Source organism: Diabrotica undecimpunctata, chromosome 3 (assembly GCF_040954645.1).
Source record: "Diabrotica undecimpunctata isolate CICGRU chromosome 3, icDiaUnde3, whole genome shotgun sequence".
Lineage (NCBI taxonomy): Eukaryota > Metazoa > Arthropoda > Insecta > Coleoptera > Chrysomelidae > Diabrotica > Diabrotica undecimpunctata.
The window spans coordinates 94,957,151-94,983,515 of record NC_092805.1 but is presented as its reverse complement, the minus strand read 5'-3'; the positions used below and the strand labels follow the sequence as shown (position 1 = coordinate 94,983,515).

General features: G+C 33.4%; 1 protein-coding gene across 1 annotated transcript; it reads right to left on the bottom strand.

Moving 5' to 3' along the window:
• Window positions 1-884: 884 nt before the first annotated feature.
• Window positions 885-26,036, bottom strand: LOC140437070 (uncharacterized). The gene is made up of 5 exons (XM_072526322.1): window positions 25,409-26,036; window positions 23,683-24,029; window positions 15,414-15,607; window positions 9,901-10,290; window positions 885-1,596 (listed from the first exon to the last, which is right to left on the bottom strand). The coding sequence occupies exons 1-5, from the start codon at window positions 25,853-25,855 to the stop codon at window positions 1,304-1,306; spliced, it is 1,671 nt and encodes a 556-aa protein (XP_072382423.1). The 5' UTR covers window positions 25,856-26,036; the 3' UTR covers window positions 885-1,303.
• Window positions 26,037-26,365: the final 329 nt, after the last annotated feature.

The window sequence follows — 26,365 nt, the reverse complement described above, 5'->3', positions numbered from 1 at the left end:
ATGTTGGCGCGAACCATAGCCCCCATCCGCTATAAGTACAGATTGTTTTGTTTTAACGTATATCATTGACAATAAAACTAAACTTTTTTTAAAAACGCCATTCAAACAATATTTAGCCTCTTATATTGCTCCGAATGGCTTTTACTATAGGAAGCTCATGTTTTAGAAAACTACATATTCATATGTATGCACAGTATTATTGCTGTCTGATATAACGAGATCGGCTTATAACGAGGTAATTAGTCTGCCATTTCAGTTCTCGTTATAGAGGGAGTCTACTGTATATATATATATATATATATATATATATATATATATATATATATATATATATACATCGGTTTAGAACGTCTTTCGACGTTGTCCGATACCTAAACACCATCTCTTCCTATCTTCGCAGTCGTTTGTTGTTAAATTTCTTTCGCTCATGGACTTGTTTACGCCGTGTTGCCATTCTAATCTGGGTCTTCCTCTTTTCCGTCGACCTATCGGTTGCCATTCTATTACTTTTTTGGGGAGTCTTGATGCTGGCATCTGTTGAACATATATATCTATATATATATATATATATATATATATATATATATATATATATATATATATATTATATATATTATATATATATATATATTATATATATTATATATATATATATATATTATATATATTATATATATATATATATTATATATATTATATATATATATATATATATATATATATATATATATATATATATATATATATATATATATATATATATATATATATATATATATATATATATATATATATATATATATATAGTTACAAAGACAGATAGCCAGTAGTTATTAACACACGGCAAAAAGCAAGGGGTACGAAATTTAAATAAAAAAACAATACACATATTATTTAATATATTTGTCACAAGTATTCCTAATTAAAACTTTTTTATAATAATACAAAACCTTAAAAAACCTCATATGTTTTAATTCGTCTGTTTTATTATTTGATCTATTTTAACTTATCGCATTTGTACCCTTATCTATTTATCTCAGATCGATCACAGATACATTACACATAAATATGATTAAAAAACAAATAAAAACGATACAAAAAAACATTCCATAGTCAAAACAGAACACAAAACATAGCATTGAGTTTATAAATTATAACAAAAATAAAAACGATCGAGAAAAAAAAATTATCATAAGAGATTATAATATTGGTACCTCATATTCTTAAAGTAAATATCAAACAAGATTAAAAATATTTACTTTATGCTATACTTGTAATAAAAATGCTTACAACCTAGTTAACATTACACATTTGACATTCTTTTCCTTTTACCGGAATACATATTAAGTCTGTAATATAGCTTATTTTCTTTTGAAGCTGCTTTGATTACGTGGTACGGTACGGTAACGTGGTTTAATTTCAGGGGTTTTTCAGATATAGGTTGGGTAGTACTCATAATGGTGGTATTTCGTCCCTCGTCGCTTTGGTCAATAAAGTCAAATTTGTAACGATATACCGAATGCTGGTTTACCTCGTCCATGTGCTGAACATTCAATTTGAAAATGAATTCTGCACTCCCTGCTGCGGATTGTATTGCTAAAAGGAGAAACATAAAAAATATTTTTAATATTCTCCAATAACAAAATAAATAAAAAATGTCAAATTATTTGTCAATTTAATTTCTTCGCGGACCAGACGGAAATAGTTATCGAATAGTTTTCATCATTGTATGACGGGGCAATCATATTCAGATAACACCTAAGAAAAATATATCACGTGGGAACAGGTAACACTACATTACACAAACGTTACTGCACCACATGGAAATTCGCAGCGTAGGAATTATTATGAGTAAACACATAAACAAACATGTATTAATTTCTTCCCAATATCCGACAGAATACTACTAATCCAAATCGATTTACTGCCAATAAAAACTAACATCATTCATTCATCACAATTTTTTATATTAAAATTTGGATGTAAAAATAATGGCTTGGTTTGCAATTTGGCACGTAAAAATTGTGCTGGCTAAAAATTGCACGAATATTGAAAACTATGAAAAAAATAATTTACCTGATACAGAAGATGACAAAGAAATAAATTTAAATGATACGATTATTTGTTAATCATCTTTTTTTACTTGGCAGAAAAAAATGTTTTTTTATATTCGAGAAATCATATTTTAACTCGTATGTGATACCACACTTTCGTAAAAATCTTAAATAACAAATTAACAAATAACATCAGGAGACGAGGTCCAGACTGGGCACCAAATATGCACAAAGTTGCGACTTTCGACTGATTTCGAATGAAAATAGCATAAAACTTTAAAAGATGATGTCCACCATGGGCAAAAGGTAGCTCCAGGACATCGACAACCAACGAGTTATGGCTGTCGACTGATTTAGAATGAAATTAACATACTCCAGGAGACAAGGTCCACCCTTGGCACCAGGTGGGTCAAGGACCATCGTCGTTATCATATTCGTGTTCAGCGACGTCGAAAACCTTCGAGTAACAAAATTTAACTCATTTCTGTCGATATTTTCTTAATTGCAAATTTTTCATTTTCCATGAACTTTGAAATATTCTTATGCATAAATTGAAATTTTTATTTTACCACCATGAGTTTTGTTCACAAACTTTCCCGACACTTTTCTTAAGTGTCTAAAGAGTGCCTAAAAACCGCCTGAATTTGGCTCAAATATTTATTTATCTATTATTTGCCTCAGACAGTCCCGCTACATTGACGACTTAGTACTCTATAATCTTGGAACTGCAAACAGTACCTTACGGAACTGGCAGGGTCAACAAAGTAACTTGTGGGTGACAGGGCATAAATAAACTATTAGTAATGAGATTGCTGATAGTATTCCTAAAGAATGATGTACCATACATAGTGAACTAAATTACTCAGAAGTAAACTTAGAACACTAACACACTATGTGACTCGAAGGCACCATTGCCCAGTTATAGTACTCCTGGTATTCAAGGATAAAAGTTGGTAATCTCAATATAAATTATTAGAATATTGTATCAGCGGTCCACACATTGAGATAAAGGTATCGCCCCGTGGTAGGACGACTGTTTTTAACTAGGATTAACTAGGATGACTTAAGTCCCTAATTACATGAGAAAATGCAAAAAATATACGAAGGTAAAAATTAGCACCAAAAATAATCTTACACTAAAAGAGGTCTGCAACACACCTAGAGTCGACGTTTACATGTTGATTACGAAACGGAAAAAAAGAATTTAAAAAGTGGGCCTTTTTATACACACAAAAAATTGCCTGAACAAAATTCTTGGGTGGAAATTTACGAAATCCTAGATTATTTAAAATATTCGCAAACAAAACGTAACAGAATAGAACAGGTAACTTTAACGGAATTTCGGTAAAACCTTTAAAGGGATTATTTAGAAAATTTCCAAATAGACCGTAACGTCATTTTATGATAGTAGGTGTATGTGAATGATACGAGGTTTTAGTTTTGAATATAGCCGATTAGAGGTCGACACAAATCTAACCTCAATCTTTTGTTGACATAAATCGAGAGTTTCATTGCGATACAAGTCTTGTAGATACAGTGAATTTTTGAAATTAGCAAGTCGGTCGATGTTAGCCGAGAACATTTTCGAGCAATAAGTTTTTACAATTTTCGGAGTAGATTATCCCAACAGCAATGTCTCGCTGAAATGATTTGTGTGTTTGGGAATGAAGCATCACACCAGTCAACTATTTCCCGCTGGTATTGCGAATTTCAACGTGGTCAACCGGAAAATAAACGTCAATCCGCTGTGCGGGCGTTTCACGATGAGGAAAAACCAACAAAAGTGATCCGTTCTCGAAGTGTGTCAAAGAAAAAGTCTTCTTCGTGTGTTTACCAGAAGTTATCGAGAAACTCCGACAAAGCAACACACAACGGCGAATAATCCTACATCAGGACAATGCAAGTGATTACACTGCCTCAAAGACAATAGAGTTTTTGTAGCTTCAAAACATCCAATTGTCAAACCATCCGACGTATAGCCCCGATCTAAGTCCCAACGACTTCTTCACGTTCCCAAAGATCAAGAACTCAATGAGTGAGCAGCGAATTTGCAGGTGTCAACTGAAGACTGGAATAACTGTTTTACCAATTGGTTTAAACGAATGCAAAATTGTATCGATCTTGGTGGGAACTATTGTGAAAAGCAATAAAGCTTATATTATATTTTTTGTCTTTATGGCTATATGCAAAACTAAAAAGACAAGCCTCATACCTTTTGAGCGGATTATAGCGAGTAGTTAAAAAAATAAAAATTTAACGGTTGTTTTGTTGGGAAATATTTGCGGCATTAAATAATTTCTTGAGAAAAATTTACAAAAAAGATAAACTTTCTCCTGAGTGCTATATAAAATTTAGTAAAATAAACGAAAATTAGACGAAATTTAACGTTCGGTTTTTCCTCATATTACAATGAGCAAATACTTTTATCAGACCAGAGCCATTCTACGATGTACCAAAAACCCAACCATAGTGGATGATGTTCCAAAATGGTAAATATCTATAAAATGGGAAAAAGGAAAGACAACATGTACATTTTGAGAAAATTTCGATGAACCGGTCGAACATTGTCCGCAACTGGAGGGTAATTGTTCTTCAATGCCATAATTGACCAGGATAATAGGATTTCTTAGATGTTTAAATCTGTTAGATTGAATGTAGATGTAGAATATGAACAGATCTTACAGGTTGCAGTGTGGACAGATCTACAAGGCTAATTAACTCCTTTGAAATCTATAATGTAAATACTTTGGTCGGTCACGTCTGTCAGCGATTTAAACAACGTCAGTTCTGAGAATCTGGTACTACCATATCAAAAACTCTTAGACATTCAGATCAAGAGGAACGTGTGAATAAATGGACCTGAATGGGAAGGTGTGGATGCCCACAAGTTAACAACGCCATATTTTTCAAGTCAGGAAATTCCCATAAGAACAAAAGAAGATAAATACAAAATATTAATACACAATCTTGGAAAAGAAGAAAGAACATGGGTATATGCCATACATGCCATAATTGATATATAAACAGTTCACCGAACATAATATTTCCAAAAGAAGAATCGTTACAGTCTTCTAAGAGTTACAGTCTTCCGAAGAAACAGAAAAATTATGACAGACCGTTGTCAATAATAAAAGATTTCGTGATGTTGGATTTAACACATTCCAAAAATAAAACAGTAAAAGTTGAACAGTAAAACATTTATTAACACATCATCGAATCCAACTTGTCACAACAAATTTCAAGCTTGATGACAAGAAAAGTAAAGAAGAAGAGTGATAGATTAGCTAGATTGTTGAAGGTTTGATAACTACGTGTATCACGCGCCTAAAATAGTTTAGGGACAAAATCGGTTAGTCAAAATTCGGTATGAAATAGCCACATAGACAGTTCCAGTGTCACAATCAGTAAAGTCAATACAACACCCAACTATAAAATATTTTTACAAAAGAAAAGAACTAAGGCTTATCTTAGAAGCCTAACAGGAGGACGAATCCAAAACTCATCGCCCTAGCTGCTCCTCTCGTGACAACTAATAAGGTCAAAGCACAGTTTGGAAAGAAAATAAGGGACCATTAAGAAATTGACTTCATCATTTTACGAATGATTGAATCCAAAATGGTCGTCAAACAAATCACAAATAAATGTTTACCATTATTTAGCAGAACTTAAAAAAAGAGCAAAATAATATAAAAGGCTTTGAATTCTTAGTGAGTCATTTAATAATCGTACCAGAATTATCTAAGCTGTTTAAAGAACGTGGTCTCAAAGTCACCATGCAAAACATTAACTGACAATAGGCGGCGGCAGGTCTTTTCACCTCTGTGTACACCAATATAATGAAGGTCCACAATAGGCGGCAGCAAGTTACTTTTACCTCCGCTTATACCATATCATGAACACAAATAGATCATAAACGAATGCTGCTGGGACTTTGCCAGAGTCTTACATCAATACATAAAAAGGCGAATAACACGAATATTTGTTCTAAAAAACTATATTAGTAGACCACAAAACTATCAACATACTATAACAATATCGAACGCTGCTGGGTCTATGACAAAGTCTTACATCAAAACAAATTTTCCAAGATATAATAGTATAGGTCGCGTATCTGCATGTCACACCAGACATTTTGAGAAAGCAAAAATAAAACCACAAAAAACACATGTTCCACTACAAAAAAATATACACCCACTACAACCTCTGACCACACAAAAACAAATAAATTAACAGACAGACAATATCAGGGAGAAACGATGTATATCATTAGATTCTCCTAATAATAAAACAAAAGAACACCAGGGACTGTAAAATAAAAATTAATAGCGAAAATATTTTATTTTTCGGAAAATAAAATTTTGTTAAAGTACCTGGACTATGAAACTGGGATAAATAATAATTTTTAACAGATTGTTAACCGGACCAACTATATCGCCAGATTTCAAAACGTCAGCTAATTCACAAAAATCATTAAGGCTATAGATACCCAAATCTTTAACCATATCAAAAGATCTCTAAAATGTCAATAAATTATATAGTATAAAGTATATTAAAAGGTTAACAAAAAAAGAAGACAACTATGTTAACTTAATTTGACAAAAACCAAACACAAATAAAATATTTAAATCTGAAGAACTATATCTACAGATTTCTGAAAAATCGAATTCCAAAATTTATGACCAATGAAAAGGGGACAGAAATTAATAGCAGTCTATTCATCATCAAAATTTAAATCATCTAAGGTCAAATCGCTAATATTATCTCTGGTTATTAAACGTTTCAAAATGTTTCTCTCATCTATCTTTCTTTTGGTAACGATACCCTAATTTTAAGTTCATAATCAATCTCCTCGGCTGTTAAAAAATTTACCTCAAATGTAGACATAGCGTGCGGTTGTTACTAGCGATACAAAAATTACTAAAAGTTCAATGTGTTGTTTCACAAAAATAATGCAAAACTAGGGTCTTTATTGTTCAGAAAATAAAGGTAACATAAAAAAGAAGGCTAGATTCTAAATAAATCCTGGCCCGACACTTTGGGCGTCAAATTAGTGACGATAAATAGCCCAACGTGGCCTACTGTAGAGAAGAAGATTGGGTTACAAGTTGGTCGGCGCCACATTAGTGTATAGAAATAAGAAAATCAGGCCCCTCGCATGGGCGTTCTTTTCGGTGTAACGAAATAAGATCATGGCCAAAAGTTGGGCGCTAAATTAGTTCAACATACACTAGTCTAGTAGGGATAGTGAGGATGTTCAGAAGTTGGGCATAACTTTGGGAAGACTGTGCGAGAAATTAAACAATACAACTTTGTTATCAATCAGCTGTATTTATTACTAGTGGAAACATAAATTTCAATGGAAATTATCAGCTACATCTTACAAACAAATGTCCATTACAAATTAATACCTTTTTACATCCTTATCTAATGTTAAATATTAACTTATCTCGATGACCTGGTAAAACAGTTTGTGTTAAAAATGATCTTAATAAAAAAACTATTTAAAAAAAGAAAAAGTAAAATTTACCATGGCCATTATCATATCATGAGAGGCAGTTATGAGAATTCACGCTTCTTACAAACTACGTACAAATTTTGTGTTGTATAAAAAAAACAAAGGTTATTCAAAATTACTAAAAAATTATAACATATCCCATAAAAAACCGAAACACTGCATTTGCACTAGTATGAAAAAAAAAACATATGGAAAAATAAAAATAATGACGCAGGTAATAAAAAAGGTAAAAACTTACAAGAAATTTTGCTTTCACCATCATTACAGGTGGCAGCACTAATCGGCACCAATTTAAACGTTTTTTTTTTCTTTCATTTTAGTTCTTCTTGCTGGCTGCCACATACTTCACTTTAACTCAGACTATTTTATTGGATATTTAATTAACTGACATTTCTGATAATATGGTTCCCAGCTGGTGCCGGCAAAGTACACCTGTCGCGACCAACCAACCTTTCTCTTTGCTCCATAGACTAAGAGTGAAGCCGATAAAAAATTCTTTCTCGAGAACGAGAACGAATGCAAATGTCGCGGATTAATCAAGTGGAATATTTATTTTAACGCGTAGTAAAAAAGATTTGCCAATCGTTGCTCTATCGTTATTCATAATTCCGCAATTATTTTAAAATTTCTATAAGCAGAAAGAAGAAAAAACGAATTGAAGAGCGCGACATTAATTAAAACATCTTGGAAGCGGCACTTGTCAAATATAAACAGACTCTTGAAGTTTGTTTACATTTAATATTTTAAAACGCAGAAAGATAGCTATATCAATTTTTATAATACACAGCGTAAAAATAAAATGCTACAAGCAGCGGCGGCCGGCCAGGTGAAGTAGGTGAAGGTGAGGTTCACCAAAAAAATATAATTAAATTGAGACAAATGAATAAAAAATGAAAGCAACATTATTATATCTAAATTCTGAAATCAATTATTTATTCTCTTTTAATTAATCTAAAAATTAAAAAGACAACTAGCTTTATTAGCGGTACGTACTTGACGCTCAAGTCCTGACCTGTGTCACTAGCCGTGTACTGAATCTTAGTATTCAGGAATAGGTGAATATAATTTTTGAAATTCGGAATGCATCTGCATGAGCGTTCACGGTTGCCATGGCAACGTGACGTCAGCCTATCCTTAGTGATAGCTGAGAAAACTGGTGAGTGCAGTTCCGACTATAAATATATTATTCGTCTTCACCCACTGTTGGATGTGTATTTGGTATTCCTATTTTTCGGAAATTTCTCTCAGCGACAATATTTTGAAATTTAGTCTATTGTATAGATATTTTTTATATAGTATAGAGTATAGTATAGTATTTATTAGTTTAGTTTAGTCACAGTATTAATTTTATTTGTTTAGTGCACTTTATTAATACATTTCTCTGTGGTTTGTTTCGGATTTCGGATATAAAGTGTTCTCGTGGATTTCGTTTGAACAAAAATAATTTTAGACAGACATAAATCCAATTAATGACTTCTTCTTCTTCTTCCTATGCCGTCTTCATTAACGGAGGTTGGCGACCACGTTTCTAAAAGTTTCTCTGTCTTTTGCAACGTGGAATAATTCGTCTACAGTCATGTTTGTCCAGTCTCGAATATTTCGCAGCCATGATTTCCTCTTTCTACTTATTCCCTTTTTGCCATCGACTCTATCCTGCATGATGACCTGCAGAAGACTATATTAAATGGTGGCTAAATTAATGACTTGGTGTGTAATATATTAGAGACTCCGTTCAGGCATTGGAAAAATGAAGATAAAAGGGATGTTCTTTTACATGGTCGACCAACAAGTATTTTAAACATCTGCGCTGATCCAGAGTGGTCGGCTGCAATCAGCATCTGACTCAGAGTGGGCGGCTGAATCGAAACTCACCAACCCGTTTAAGCAGGCGTGGTGATTTAATCGCCAAAAAACCCTCAATGAAATGTCAAGGTTCAGAACTAAAATACCCCAGGCAAGCAGAACGAATCGTATCTAGTATAAGTGCCCTAAAAAACTGTTTTAAGTTATTAGGGCCCTAAACTCTATACATTTTTTTAACAAATTTTTAATGAGTTTTGGGCGCGACGTAGGTACCAAACCTCCTTTTGGTCCGGCAAGCTTTCCTCATCTTCACCACTTTTTTAGGCCACGAGCCGCCGCTGGCTACAAGGGGTTAACAATATATTTAAAAGGATGGTTATTACTTAGAAAGCTTCTATTATCGTGACGTTTTTCTCGTATTTCTTTAAGAACATGGAAATACCACTGACTATTGAGATAGTTGATCAATGACTTAGAATATATTTTTTTAAGTTCTATCTAACATTCTAACATAAAAATAGTACTTACTTTTTATACTCAGTCTAAACATTTCTCCAAAAGCTGATACAACAAGTGTTGTCTCTTTCTTGTGCAATATATTTAAGGTATTAACAACGTTGAGCTGTATAACGCCTTCTTTATGTGCAGTGTTGATATGACCCAGAAGGCTTGTTCGTTTAAATTTCTCGCCACATTTGAAAATACAAAGGGTATCTGCCAAATCACAGTTCTTTTCATGATCCCGAATGTTGTCGGATGTGGTTGAAAAACCACAACCGATATCTCGATTTCTACAGGGATAATTTACTTTGGTTGTCAGTTTCTCTACTGTAAAGTTTCGTGTTTTACTGGCTAAGGAACTTCGACAATTGGGACAGCTTTGAACCTTTTCAATACATTCATTACAGAGACTGTGGCCTAAAAAGTATATTAAAATATCGAGTATTTAGTTTAATATAGAAACAGTTTAAGATCGTATATAAAAATCCTTATTCTACGTATTACAATTTTGGGTATCTCTAAATTCTCTCAAACCCCGGCCAGAAAACGAAAAGTTTAACGTGGTAGTTTAACTAAGTAGATCTGCCGCTTAAACTAGAATACGTGTTCGGTGTATAATACTGCTAATAGCCCAAGAATAGTCATGTTATCCTTATGGCCTTATGATTTCAGCGGCCTTAGAAGCTCTTGGAGAAGACGACCAAAGGAACACCCATCAGAATATCAAATTAAGGGAAGACACATTGAAATGCATAAAAGAAAAGAAAAAACTACACATAAAATACCTAAACACCAAAAAACAGGAAGACTTAGACCTATATAGAGCGAAAAACAGAGAGGTAAAGAAAAGAGTAACAAATGAAAAGAACGAACGATGGGAACAAGCATGCACAGAGATAGAACGACATATCGGAGGAACGAGAAATTCAGAATCATGGCGAATATTAAAAGCACTTCAACGAAATAAGACAGAGAAAACCCAGATCGGCAAAATTAGTGAAAACGAGTGGCAAGAATACTACGTAGAACTACTTACAGAAATCCGTCCCCAATTTCAGGAAGAGAATATAGAACATACAGGAAATGGGGCATACGACCAGATAGAAATAAGCCTGGCAGAAGTTAAGAGAGCAATCAAGACATTGAAGAACAAAAAAGCCAAAGGACCCGGAGGAATACCAAACGAACTAATTAAAAACGGAACGGAAAAGTTATTCCGCATGCTACATAGAATGTTCGAAAGAGGACTAAATGGAGAAGAAATACCTGCGGAATGGACACAAGCATACATCACATCCATACATAAGAAAGGAAACAGGAAAAAATGTGAAAACTATAGAGGAATTAGTATAATATCGTCGGTAGGTAGACTTTACGGGAAAATTATTAAGGAAAAACTAGAAACTGAAATAATAGGAAAAATTGGAGAAGACCAAGCAGGGTTCACAGTAGGAAAATCATGCCTAGATCATACGTACACATTAGAACAACTGATAGAGAAGAAAATGGCAAAAGGTAGACCGGTCCATCTGGCCTTTGTTGATCTAAAGAAAGCATATGACTCAATACCTAGAGTCAAATTATGGGAAGCAATGAATGATCTCGGAATCCGACAAACACTAATAAAAGCAGTTAAAGCACTATACAAAGAAAACAAAGTAGCTATTAAATGTGGAAATAAAGCCTACAATTCATTTAAGACGACAAAAGGACTTCTACAAGGCTGTGCTACGTCCCCTACTCTGTTTAAAATATTCTTGGAAAAGACACCCAAACCATGGAGGAGAAAGTGCGAAGGAATGGGCATACCAGTAAGAGACGAATACCTATACACCTTAAGTTTTGCCGACGATCAAGTAGTCATCGCACAAGATGAAGAAGATCTCAGCTTTATGCTCAGAAAACTAGAAGAAGAGTATAAAAACAACGGAATGGAAATAAACTTAGAGAAAACCGAATACCTAACAACAGAAAACAAGAATATGAGAAACCTAGAGATAGACGAGGAAAGACAAATAAATGGAACAGATAAATTCAAGTATTTAGGAACCATAATATCGAACCAGGAAACAACAGAAGAAGATATAAACAACAGACTGAGACAAACAAGAAACTGTATAAGACAACTAAACTCAGTGTTGTGGGATAAGAACATTACGATAAAGACAAAAAAGAGAATATATAATACCCTGACAAGAAGTATCCTGACATATGGGTCCGAAAACTGGACAATAAACAAGAGAAATAGAGGTAGAATAAGAGCAGTAGAAATGGAGTTCCTGAGGAGAAGCTGTAGACTTACAAAAAGAGACAGAATTGAAAACGCAGAGATTAAGCGGAGAATGGGAGTGCAATCAGACATAATCGACTATATAGAGGAGAAGAGACTATCCTGGTACGGCCACGTCAGAAGAGCGGACAGAGGACGCTGGATAAACAAAATCACAGAATGGAGCCCGATTGGAAGAAGAAAGAGAGGAAGACCCCGAAGGTCATTCAGAGATGAAATCGACGAGGCTATGGAGAAAAGAACCCTGCGAGATGGAGACTGGAATGACAGGGAAAATTGGAGAAAACGGTTGAGTGAAGGAAGACAGTGAAAACTGTGGAAATCCTTAGTAGTAGTAGTATCCTTATGGCATCTATAGGTCCCAATGAGACACACAAATATACACTTCTTCTAAAGGTACCCATTTTATTTAATACCGATTTAACTATTGGTTAAGGTGGCCATTGAATTATTCTATTTACTGCAACTCGAAATAGATCAGTTGCAAGTAAGCTAATTATCCGTTCTTAAAGCTGTTAATAATTTCTTTGTCTTTTTTTAGCCTCTCGAGAATAGTTACGTTAGTTGTATGGTTTATATATGAGACTCTTAACATACGTCGGTAGTACCACACTTCGAATGCCTCTAACCTTTTTATAGCATCTTCTGTGAAACTCCAGCTTTCTACTCCGTAGAGGTAGAGACGTATTTAAGAATTATATATTAAGAATTAAAGAATTAAATACAAGTTAGTTCGTACCTATGATTTTAGGTATTCCAAATATTGCAGCCATTGTAGAAAATTTTCTCCACTCTTTCTAACGGTGTCTTATCGTTTCTTGTAATTTGGGAGTTAATGTTCTTACTAATGATCATTATTTAGTTTTACACCATATTTGTATCATGTTTCTACAACATTATCTCTGACAAGGTATTTTAGACTTGATTCCTAGATTAAATTTCTAGATATTAGTCTTATATCCTTACCATCGATTCCTGATGTATTTAGGATATCGATTAGTTTTCCACGTGGTACTACACTGACCTGAGTAGACTCAGGCTAAAAATCTAGACTAATCTGAACGTCCTAGGAGAGAAGACTGGGAATTCTCTGCAATTCACTTTGCTCTATTTAAATCTCCAGGGGAGGATGGAATATTTCCTGGCCGACTACAAAAAAGATTGAACAACTTATTGTCCAACCTAACAAATACCTTTAGGGCTATCATAGAACTAGGTTATATTCCAAAGACTTGTTCAACTGTAAGGGTGGTATACATACACAAAATAGGATGAAATGAGAACGTCCCACCTAAATCATACAGGCCAATCAGTCTTACATCATTTTTGTTGAGGGCAATAGAAAAAGATAAAAGTTCTTGATAGACATTTTAGGGAGGGGCCATTGAGGGAAAATCAACAGAAATAGCACTGGGCAAAGTAGTTCAGATAAATAATCAGTCACCAGGGAGATTGCGTTAACCGCCTTTCTAGAAGGCGCATTTACTAATACACTACCAAATTCTCTTTTATCATAAAAGGTGATGATTTTATATTGAATATATGAGGCCATTATTTCCAAAATTCGCTAATCGACAAAATCTTGAAAACATTTTTTTTGTTAAGATTATTTCAATTCAATAGGAATCGAATGATAAAATCAGAATTTCCCAAAACTCTGTAGTCTTTTGCATTACTCTGTACAGAAAATTACAGTTATATGCAGAACTCGCTCTTTATTTGAAGCTTTTACTTGCAAAACTCGCTGCTTGCTCTACCACCAATGAAATCTGTCCGTTGGTTCACGTGATGAACTCGCTATTACAAGAGCTGTTTTTAGAAATGAATTTTCAGTAGTTTTTAGTATTTCAGTACTTTTGTCGAATTAGGATCAGTTTTTTTTATTGTTATGGAGTTGTAAGTGAAAATGTTTGTTTTGTTAAACCTACTCCATAGGGAATAAGACGCAAAAAAGTTATTCAATCAGAAACACATAAAAGGAATGTTGCTAAACTTGCTAGGTAAGTACTTCATCTCAAAATTTATGATTTTAGACTTGTGCGACAATCGATTGACATTTTTTGCGTTTTTTTAACGTTGAGTACTATAAACACAACCCCAGAAGGCTCTTAACATGGATTAATTCAAATAAAAAACATAAAAATCAAATCGACTACATACTCGTGAGGAAAAGATGGAAAACCTCAGTATTAAATGTAAAAGCCTATAAGTTTGCTGCTGATTCTATCAAAGGTATTCGAAAAGCTACTATTGATAAGATTAATTCCAATCTTAGAAGAAACTGAATTTATTGCGGACCACCAATTCGGCTTCAGGCTAAAGCATGGGACAATCGAGCAGGTGCACAGAATAGTAAAAAAAAATCTCCTACGCGCTGGAAAGTAAATCCTACCTCTCAGCAGCCTTCCTAGACGTCAGTCAAGCCTTCGATAAGGTTTGGATGAAGGCCTACTTTATAAGATCAAGAAACAAAATACCATATCCTTCTTTCCACTCCTAAGATCCTACCTATCAGATAGATACTTCCTGGTAAAGCAGCTTGATGAATACACTCAGCTCCACCCTATCAAAGCAGGCGTTCCACAAGGAAGCGTACTAGGACCTATTGAGGCCTAAGTAAACTCAATGACTGCAATGGCGTTGAAAAAGCTAAAAGCGTTTGTAAGAAAAATTTTTTCTTTCTTCAATGGCCCCTGAGAAATTACCACTGGGAAAAAAAATAAAGGAACTATTAAGTCTTCTTTCCAAACACTACGGAAAAAATTGGAGAAGCTTTCCTGAACTAAATTTTTACAAAGAACACTTAAAACGAAAGATTCTACCTCTTCAGAAGAAACCGTTAATGGTTTGTAAAATTGCCAAAATGCCAAAAATGACTGCTTTTTCGTTTGAATATGAGTCTTTTGATTTTTTGTTTTTCGTTTAAACATTTTCTTTATATATCATTAAAAATGTGTTTTTAATCATATATAACGAATATGTAAAATGTGCAAAACTGGTTATTTGTAATAAACAGTATTTTTTTTCTAAAAATCTGTAAATAAGTGAAACTGGAAACTTGCTTGAAACTGTATGTTGTGAGCTAAACACTACTCTGCCGTTAATAGTTTTTTTAGATTTCCCAAAAAAGGCTTTCGAGCAAATAGCAAGTTTTGGAAATAATGGCCTCATATAGTAAATTATATCCAATTCCAGTATTGTTAACTTTAATTTAATTAATATATGTAGTAATTTTCATACTCTCACTTACCATTACCACATATATAAATCGGCGGTACCATATATTCATTGCAAACAGGACATTCCAATTCTGCAAGAAGATTTTCATCAGGAACGTGGTTTTTCATATTGCTTGGAACTGTTTTAGAAATCTTGGTGCTTGTGACATTATTGTCTTTGGCAATTTGATTTACATCCCTTTTATTTTTCATTGCAAGGCCAAATCTGTAAATAATAAATACTACAATTGAATTTTACAATTACATAAAGAAAGCAATTCCGCTTTGCTCAAATTTATGTTTACGTATAATAAAATATAAATATAGATACTTTACATTATCGAAAAATAATATAAGAAAAACAAATATTCCGCAATTTTTTTATCCCCCCCCCCCCAAACATTTAACCCTTAGTGGACGGGTGAATCCTTTCAGGCCTCAATCATATGAAAGTACAGCACAAACTTTGCAATCTTTTATTGATAAAATTGAAACCTTATATACCTTCTCAAACCAAATAGAATACAAACGAGTCAATAAAATCATTAGAAAAAAGTGCAGAGAAGCTAAAGAAAACTGGATTTCAACCAAATGCTTAGAAATTGAACAACTTTAGGAAAGAGACACCTTTAATGTCAATAGAAAAGTGAAATAAATGACAGGTAGACACATAAAGAGACAAGAAACAATATTAAGATATAATAATAATGAGATCATTGTTGGTACAGAAGACAAACTGGAGAGATGGAAAGAATACATTCAGACACTTTTTTACGATGATAGAGCTTGTTCTCCACGATCCAAGGATGATCGAATAAATGAAAAAGGTCCAAAAATAACAAAAGAAAAAGTTATCTATGCAGTAAAAGCTCAGAAAAACGTAAAAGCTACCGGTCCAGACAATATCAATATTGAAATACTTAAGTTAATTGCAGACAACGAAAGTAAAAGACTCGACTTATATATAATAACATAATATATAATAACAGCACTATTCAATAAGATATTTCTTCTTGATGTGCCTATCCGTTACGAATGTTGGCAGTCATCATGGCAATCTTTATCTAATCTCAGCAGCGTGGAAAAGCTGCACAGATGTTGTATTGAACCAGATTCTGAGGTTCTTTAACCAAGATGTTCTTTTTCTTCCTGGACCTCGTTTTCCAAATATTTTTCCTTGCAGGATGGCTTGAAGGAGAGCATATCTGGATCCATTTCGCATAATATGTCCGAAGAACTGTAAGTTTCGAGATTTGATGGTGGTCAGTACTTCCCGATTCTTATTCATTCTTCTGAGGACCTCCTCATTTGTGACTCGGTCAGTCCACGGGATCTTAAGCATTCTCCGATATAGCCACATCTCAAATGCTTCCAGTTTTCTGCACATATCTTCGTTCAAGGTCCACGATTCAACACCATAAAAAAGGACAGAGAAGACGTAGCATTCTTACTTTTGTATCAAAAGAGAGGTTGTGACTCTTGAAGAAGGCCCCCATCCGATTGAAGGTGGATCTAGCTTTTCCGATGCGTGCTCTAATCTCCTGGTTCTTGGTCCATTCTTCATTTATTATGGTGCCGAGGTAGTTGTAGTTTGTCACTCTTTCTACAGGGGATTGGTTGACGTAGAGTTGAGCTTCTGTTATTCTTTTCTTGCTAATTATCATAAGCTTTGTCTTCTTAACGTTTATATTGAGTCCATATTGTTGACTGTAATACGTGATTTGTTCATAAGAACTTGTAGGTCTTCTAAGTTGTCCGCAATAACTATGGTGTCATCTGCATATCTGATGTTGTTAAAAGATATATGACACAGGTAAAATACCATCAGACTGGCTAAAATCAACATTCGTAACATTACCAAAAAAATCCAATGCCTCACACTGCGATGACTATCGAATATTAAGCATGATGTCTCATGTCCTTAAAACTTTTCTCACAATCATTCATACACGAATTTACAAGAAGTGTGAGTTTCAGATGAGTGACACTCAATTCGGATTTCGAAATGAATTGGGAACACGAGAAGCTCTTTTTGCCTTAAATGTGTTAACTCAACGATACAGAGACATGAATGTAGATGTATATGCATGTTTTATTGATTATCGAAAAGCATTTGACTGAGTTAACCATCAAAAGATGATCGAAATTCTGAGAGCACCGGGAATTGCCGAATAAGACTTGCGAATTATCTCAGAATTATATTGGCACCAAACGGCAACAATTGAAATAGAGCACACAACATCCGAAGATATACGAATTCGACGAGGAGTGTGACAAGGTTGCATCTTATCACCGCTATCATTTAATTTGTGTTCGGAATCTATATTCAGAAAAGGATTAGACGAGGTTCAAGGTGGAATCAAGATTAACGGAACCAGAATACATCAGGTATGATGATACCTAATAGCAAGCAAAACACAAGAACTACTTCTTCTTAGAGTGCCGTCTCCCTACGGAGGTAGGCAATCATAATGGCTATTTTTATTTTTGAACTTGCTGCTCTAAACAAATCAATCGATCTGCATTGATACCAATCACGTAGATTCTTCAACCATGAGTTCTGCCTTCGGCCAACAGATCTTCTTCCTTGAATCTTTCCCTGTATTATGAGTCTCAAAATTTCATATTTTGGTCCCTTCATCACGTGGCCTAGTTATTCCAGTTTTCTGGTTTGTATAGTGGTGATTAGTTCTGTCTCTTTACCAACCGTCTCCAGTACTTCTTTATTTGTAATTCTATCAGTCCATGATATTTTTAATACTCTGCGGTATAACCAGAGTTCGAAAGCCTCAATTCTTTTAAAATTGCATTTTTTTAATGTCCCAAGTCTCTCAATGTAGTTCTTGTCCAAGACTTGGACAAGAACTACAAAATATAATAAATGCGGTAGTTCGTCATAGCGAAATGTTCGGTTTACATCTAAATGTTTCCAAAATTAAAATTCTAGTATTTTCAAAGATACCAATAAATGTACATTTGTATGCCAAGGGACAAAAAATAGAACAGGTAACTTCTATAAAATACTTGGGAGCAAATATCAACAGCCAGTGTAGCCCAAAAAAAGAAATCCTATCAAGAATCGAACAACCGAGGAAAGCACTCATGAACAAGAAAACATTTTTTACAGGATCAGTCCTTAGACCTTAGTCTAGAGCTCAGAATTCGAATGATCAGATGTTAAGTTTTTTCTGTTTTGCTGTATGGCTGTGATAGTTGGACAATGGACTATGAAACGGTAAAAGAATAGATACCTTGGAAATGTATATATACAGACGGATGCTGAGCATTCCATGGATACAAAAAGTTACCAATGGCGAGGTACTTCGGCGCATGAATAAACAAAAAGAATTACTCAGCATAATCAAAGAGAGAAAAATACAATACTTGGGTCATGTGTTAAGAGGTGAAAGATATGCATTACTCCAAATCATGTAGGAAGGTAGCGTGCAGGGCAACAGAACAGAAGACGCCAGAACTCGTGGCTGAAAGACCTGAGGAGATTGTTTGACCGCTCATCCATAGAAATATTTCGTGCAGCAGTTTAAAAAGCTACACTTGCCATTTGGATCGCCAATCTTCGAAAGGAGACGGCGCAATAAGAAGATACCTTCTCAACTAATAAAAATAAAATTGATCTGCAAATTTTGAGAAAAAATACACGGAACGTAAAATACCGCTTATAAGCCTCACCCGACCGAACGGGTAATTATTTTTTTAATAACTTTATGCTTCATCTATATACGCTTGATAGAAAATTACCTCAGTATTTCCCCTAAATTTAGTACAGTATGTACACATACAACAAAGTAAATCCCAGCTCCAGGGGACATGAGATTCATTCACAGACATATCACTACAGCTGTTTTGGCAGAGTGCCTTTCTCAAGTGATCTATTTTTGGTATGCGTTTATACTTTATAGTCTTTAATGAGGAGTTGAGGAGGGGAGAACTGTTTGTCTCAAGTTGGTCATTTAGAATTATATCTGTTTTTTAATTTGTGAAGAATGTGAAGAATTTGAAATTCGTCATTAAAAGAATAATTATGATCTAGAAGGTGAAGTGCTTATGTAGAATCTGTTTTTATATTATTAAAAGCCCTTTTATGTTCTGTTAAGTTTGTATACACCACTATGTAAGTGCTTTTTATTTTGGCTCTTGTTATTTTTAATATATTTGCCGAAGTTGTTGTTTGTTCTGAAAGCTGGTGTTATTCCTTTCTTTTTTATGTGTTCGGCAATTTTTGTTGATATTTTGCCTGTACCTATATGTAATCGAGCAGAAGGTACTGGTTTTTTTCTCTGGTGGTGGAAATACTAATTTCAGGGCTTTCTTGTGTAGTTTTTGATTTAACATTTTATTAATTGTTTGTTCGTTGTATCCATTGCTTACTGCTATTTGCTTAATGATATTTAATTCTGTCTCAAAGTTGTATTTTCACATCGGAATTTGGGTTAATCTATGTAACATACATTTGCAACCTATCATAACCATTATGATAGGCTGTCAGTTTATGTTGTGTGGGATGGGATGATGAATTGTGTATAGTCGTATCAGTATGGGTAGGTTTAAAAAATATGGAGAAGTCATGTTTGTTTTTAAGTCTGATAATTTTTAAATCTAACAAATTTATGGATTGATTTTGTGCTGTTTCTATTTTAAATTCAATATGACTATGAAGTGAATTAATATACGATAAAAATTGTTCGAGTTGCCTGTTAGTTCCTGTGAAACATACCAGTACATCGTCTACGTATCTCCACCAATATAAAAACTATTTGAATATGGGATGTTATGAAATCGTGTCTCTAGATGATCCATAAAAATATCTGATTACAATAGGCTTAGAGGATTGCCCATAATAAAGTCCAGCACTGTTATTTGTATATATTTGATTATTAAATTCAAAGTAGTCCTGGTTTATGCAAATTTCAAGAAGATGTAAAATTTCAGATGTAATGATTAGATTTGTAATATTATGGTCTAAAAGGTTTTTAACTAGAATAAAAGTTTCTGTAGGAGGAATACTAGGAAAAAGATTTTTTACGTCAAATGAAATTAATCTGGAGTTGTTAGGTAATTGAAAATGTATTTTATTAACTAGTTCTATTGTATTTTTTATGGTAAATTTAGGTGAAAATTTAGTGTGTTCTAAAATAATCTCTAACAGTTTTTTTAAAAGTTTATATGACTGAGCTGTATAAAAAGAAACTACAGGTCTTATTGGGTGACCAGGTTTTTGTAGTTTAATAAAAGAGTATAATTTAGGAGGCTGTGGGTTCATGATATTGAGATATTTCTGTTCTGTTTTACTTACTATTGATTTTGAATTTTCTAACGCTAGCTTAATTTGTTTTTGATACTTTTCCGTCGAATCTTTGTGTACCGTTTCAATATTTTGATTATTTAAAAATTCTATTGTTTTGTTATTATATTCTATTTTATCTATAGCAATAATAGTGTTACCCTTGTCTGCTTTTGTAAACACTATGTTGTTTTCTATTGATTTATTTTTAATTGAAATGGCTGTTTTATTCTCTTTGCAACAGGAATTTTTGATTTCACTACGCATATCTGTAATCGATATTGCAATTATACTTTTTTCGATATTGTTAGTAGTTTTGTTTAATGCTACTTCACATTCTACACCTAAATATTCTAAAGTTTTCTGATTATTATGTTGAGGCAAGTTGTGTTTAAATTAGTATTTCCACTACCAGAGAAAAAACTCAGTACCTTCTGCTCGATTACATATACAGGCAAAATATCAACAAAAATTGCCAAACACATAAAAGAAAGGAATAACACCAGCTTTCAGAACAAACAACAACTTAGGCAAATATATTAAAAACAACAAGAGCCAAAATAAAAAGCACTTACACAGTGGTGTATACAAACTTAAATGTGGCGACTGCTCAAAAACTTACATCGGTCAAACTGGTAAAAATTTTAATAAACGAATAGCAGAACATAAAAGGGCTTTCAATAATAGAAAAACAGATTCTACATACACACTTCACCTTCTAGATCATAATCATTCTTTTAATGACGAATTTCAAATTCTTCACATTCAAAATAAAGGTCTTAAGCTATAACAAAAACAAAAAGAGAAATCAAACGATTTCTACCTGGCGAAACCGAATTCAAGTTTTTACCAGTGTGCTTCCTAAAACTTGCGAAGCAAACAGCTTGATAAATTACTCGGCAAGGGAATCTAAAATTGCATTCCACATGCCGTTCATCATGGTCAAAATTCGTAGTGAATTCAGTTTCTGGTACTCCAACCGAAGTAAAGTAATAAAACATAATGACGGTATTAGATTTTTGTTTTGATACAGGGCAGCGACGGCCGCTTATACGTATTTCGACTTCTTTAGGTCTCCTCAGAGCGGTATTGCCACTACTCTGAACCAAAACAAAAATCTTTCCCGTCCTAGACAATAGTTATCAAAATAACTATATACGGACGTATATATACAAGACCCGGTCCTGCAATCACTTCCAGAGAACTCTAGACGGCTAGTGATGTCATCTCGTCGCTCGCCTTCGAATAAATTTAGTTACCGCCGACACCCGTAGCTTTCTAGAAATTACTTATATGTTGTTAAGGATTAAAAAAACATAGTTTTAGACCACTTTTATGCACCGTTTTTCGTCGCCTGCTACATGGCAAAAAAAAACGTATTGATAAAAAATGGATCCGTCTTTTATATACTTGATATACAAATACATAATTAAAAAGAGACGCCAGAGACGTTGGTTCAATGATTTGCATTCGAAGCAGGAGAAATGTTATCATTGACATTGAGATGAGTTTAAGAAAAAGTTAAAAAATTAACCATTTACTGAAGAAATAAGAATAGGCATTATAATAACATAGTTCATATGCGAACAGTGTTCATTCGACGATGCTGCTAAAACATCTGAGCGTGAAGCGGTTGCGGGACAGTTAGAAGAATGAGATGAAGATTCAAGTGGTAGCGAAAAGGTTATTTAAGAACGATGGAAAAAATCATTATCAGCAATGTAGAAGACCCAAAAACTTTTGAATTCCAGTCAGCAGATGAGATCATCATGGAGAAATATCTAAAAAGACAAATGGGAGATTCTAAAATGTTGGGAGTTGAAAATATGGAGCGATTTTAAAACATTTATTTACTTTGGCTAGAGGTGGCCAAAAAAAAAATAGGTTTTCTTGTAGCTGCATAATTTATCAATTCACTTGCTTTAATCTTTCTATGTGCAGTGCGAATGCAGTGCAAAGTTAGCGGAGACGCTAGCTTTTCGAGTTGTGGCAAAAGGATATTTTATCAGATAATTTACTAGCACCTGATCTTGTTGCTCAGTGGAGATCTTCGGCCCTCTTGAACCAGCCAACTGTGCTATAGAGTGAAAATTATTCCATCTGTTTGATTTTCTACTGACAGTGACCGCAACTGTACCTGCATTATCAAGATAACACACTCTCTACCTTTAAAATGTTATAAACTTAAGGAATCACATTTCCTATAATTTCCAATGCAGCAACAGGGGTGTTCATATATTTAAATAAACATGATATCATAAAGACTTATAACTACATAATTATACATACTTAAAATATTGTATTTATATGTAATTAAATCACAATTGATTGTAATCGGAATTACATTTTACATTTGTTTTTGATGTTTCAATTTCCAACATGGAAATTGTATACAAGAAAAATTTATAATTAAGAAATTGTGTTAACCTGTAAATGTTTATCAATGTAATTCAATTTAATGTTTATAAACATTTACAGGTGAACAAAATTTCTTAATTATAAAAGTTTTTTAAAAACGATTTCTGAGTTGGAAATTGAAATGTCCAAAATAAATAATACTAATCAGCAGATCAAGCCTAGTAGGCCCATGGCTTGATTGACGATTCTCCTCCATCCCTTCTTGTCTATTGCTTTCATCCTCCAATTTGTGACGTTGAGCCTTTTTAGATAATCTTCTACATCCATTTTCCACTTTGTTCTGGGTTGATCTCTTCTCTGATGTCCTCCTATCCTACAGTACTAAAAAGTAACATTTTCGGTAGTCTTACATCTGGCATCCTCTGTATGTGTCCTAGCCATCTTAGTCATTTGGTTCTTATTACTCTTAGTATGCTTGGAGCTTCATTTGTCCTGATACAAATGCTGTTCTCCATTTTTCCTCCAAATATTTTCCTTAGTACTTTTCGCTCCCATAATCAAAAATAAATACAAAATGTAATTCTCATCGCAATCAATTGTGGTTGCACAAAGAAAACAGTTTTGAACCTCTACATACATACCTAGCCGAAAATATTTTCCCTTGTTGATTAATCATAGGCTTTACTACTTCCAAATTTATATCCAGCAACTTTTTCTTATCAGCTAAAATAGCCAAAAAATTGCCATAAGGTTCTAGTCTATATTTTCGTAATATAATGGAACTGGTTTTACTTTCGTCTATTAATTCTACTTGATACTTATAGTACTGTGTTTCAACATCACTGCCATTAAAGAATACACAAGAAAAATAATTATTATCACTTTCCTTTAAAATAACAATCATGACTATTTTTTTATTTACATAAGTAAAGTAGATTTGGTTTTGTTTAGGTAGTTCTTCTAAAAATGGTGGATTAATTATTAATTCCTAAAAGAGATATAAAATCTTAAATAACTGAATGTAAAGAGTATCAACTATATCTTACATACAAATTACATTTAATATATACCTAAAAGTAAAATAAGTACCTGACATTAATTCTTAACACAGAAATAAAATGGAAACTTCAGACTCGCAAGTTAAAATTAATATTAAACTGATCAGAGCATAACGTTATATTGTCTAATACTTTCAATGAAGATTCTTTTGTTCCCTTTCATGTTATTTCTTATATTTTGCAGGTTTATTAGGAATTATACTAAAAAAAATCTGAAGGTATGCAAAATCTCAACAGAGACAATGTAGACACTGTTGGTGAAGAATTATTGATAAAATCCTAAATAGAATTCCATTTGTTCATTTCATCTCACATTTATTAAAAAACGATAACAAACTGAAATGTCTGTTGTTATTTATTCAAGAACTGATAGCAAGACTAAAAAAACTATTAGAACTTGTGGTAACAACTCCCATGAAAACACCAAAGGTCGAATAAAAACAAAGTAAAATGTTTCTCAGAATCTATTTAGAAATTTGATTAAACATTTGATAGTTTTTGATGAAAATTGGTGACTACACTCCCGTTATTCATGATTTGTTTCTTATTTCCAATGATAAAAGGCTGCAACAGTTAGTTTATTTGAGTTATTAATAATCAATATCCATCCATCCTATGACTCCACAGCCCAATTCTAGCCATGACCTCCCTCAGTAAACCTCTCCATTCATTAAGGTATATAGCCATCCTTCTCCACAATTGACTGCCAAGGAGATATCTTGTGTCCTCATCCACATCATCCTCCCATTGCTTTGTTGGTCTTCCAATAGGTCTCTTCCCCTCCATTCTTGCATTTAACAGTTTGTTGCAAGTGTTTTCTTTTTTCCTAAATAAACAGCCCTGCTCATTACTTTAACATGCTGATGCTGTAGATGTACATACTGAGATAAAAGTGGTTCTTTATTATATTTCATAATTGTATCTGATTCGCTACCTGCTGTGCTCATTTATAGGGCCTAGTATTCATCTCAGTACCCTTCTTTTAAAGGTGTTCATGCAGTTTACATATTTTTGAGTCAATACCCAAGTTTCCAAATTATGATCTTATAGATTCATATCTTAGTTCTTTGATGTATGTCTTTACAGCACAAGACATACATCAGAGAATATTTGTATTTCTAATTTGATTCCTATAATAGGCTATTCCAAGTTTCCAATGTTATGTATATACCTTTATATGGACAAAACGACAAAACATTATGGGGTGGACTTCTGTATGAATCACAGGTTAGATAATATTAGGTTTTAAATTGTTTGTTTTTTTTTTAATGTATTTAATAAGTATATACAAAGCTGCAATTATACTTACTCCATGTTCATCTTCAATATGTTTCTGTAACTCTGCAGTGTTTCCTTTCCAAAGACAGTTAAGTCCCTTGTAAACACCATTGTCATTAACTGGGCACACCAAAAAGGCTTTGGGGCATCCTACTTCATGATCCAACACTGTATCCCAAGTTAGTACTGAATTGCACCCCTCCATTTTATAACAGCAGGGGAAAGTCATGTGCTGTGCTATCTTTTCATATGAGATTTGCCTCCATTTTGCCCCTTTATGTTTCTCTGTTATGTGAAGACATCGGCCACATACTTCTTTTATTGTATCATCCTCTTGCTGAAGACCATAAATAGGTATAACATTTAATAATTTATGGCAATTATGGCAACTATTGTTTTGTTCTAATAGCTCAACGTCAATTATTTTAAATGGTTCATCTATATTTTCTTGTACCATTTCATTAATTATTGTGGCCATTGTCTATCGGCTTACCTATGATTATGATGTGCCGGTAATCTTTTTAAAAGTATTAAAAAATTTTTAACAAAAACATAGTTTCGACTTTGTTTTTCTGTCGTTTGGGTTTATTGATTGTTTGATATTGATAGTATGATTGTTGTTTATTCTTTATTTATTCTAACAGCTGTTCCTAGTTCTGACACCGAACCAACACCGAACAAAGTTATGAACGTTACTCAGTGGTTAAGAGGGTTCCGAGGTTCGGAACATGTTTTTCATTAAAACCGACAACATCGAATCTGTCAGCTTTAGGGAAAATGAGTGTATTATGAAAAATGAAGGTAAAATCAAAGAATATAGACGCTTCAATATTCTTTCTTCTTTGCTAAAATCAAAGAATATAGACGCATATGCGTCCATATTCTTTGGTAAAATAATTAATATGACCCAGTGTATTTTTAAATCATAATGATACTTCCTCTCCTGTTGCTAATCGTAATGTATGGAATAATCTGAAATGTACTCCAA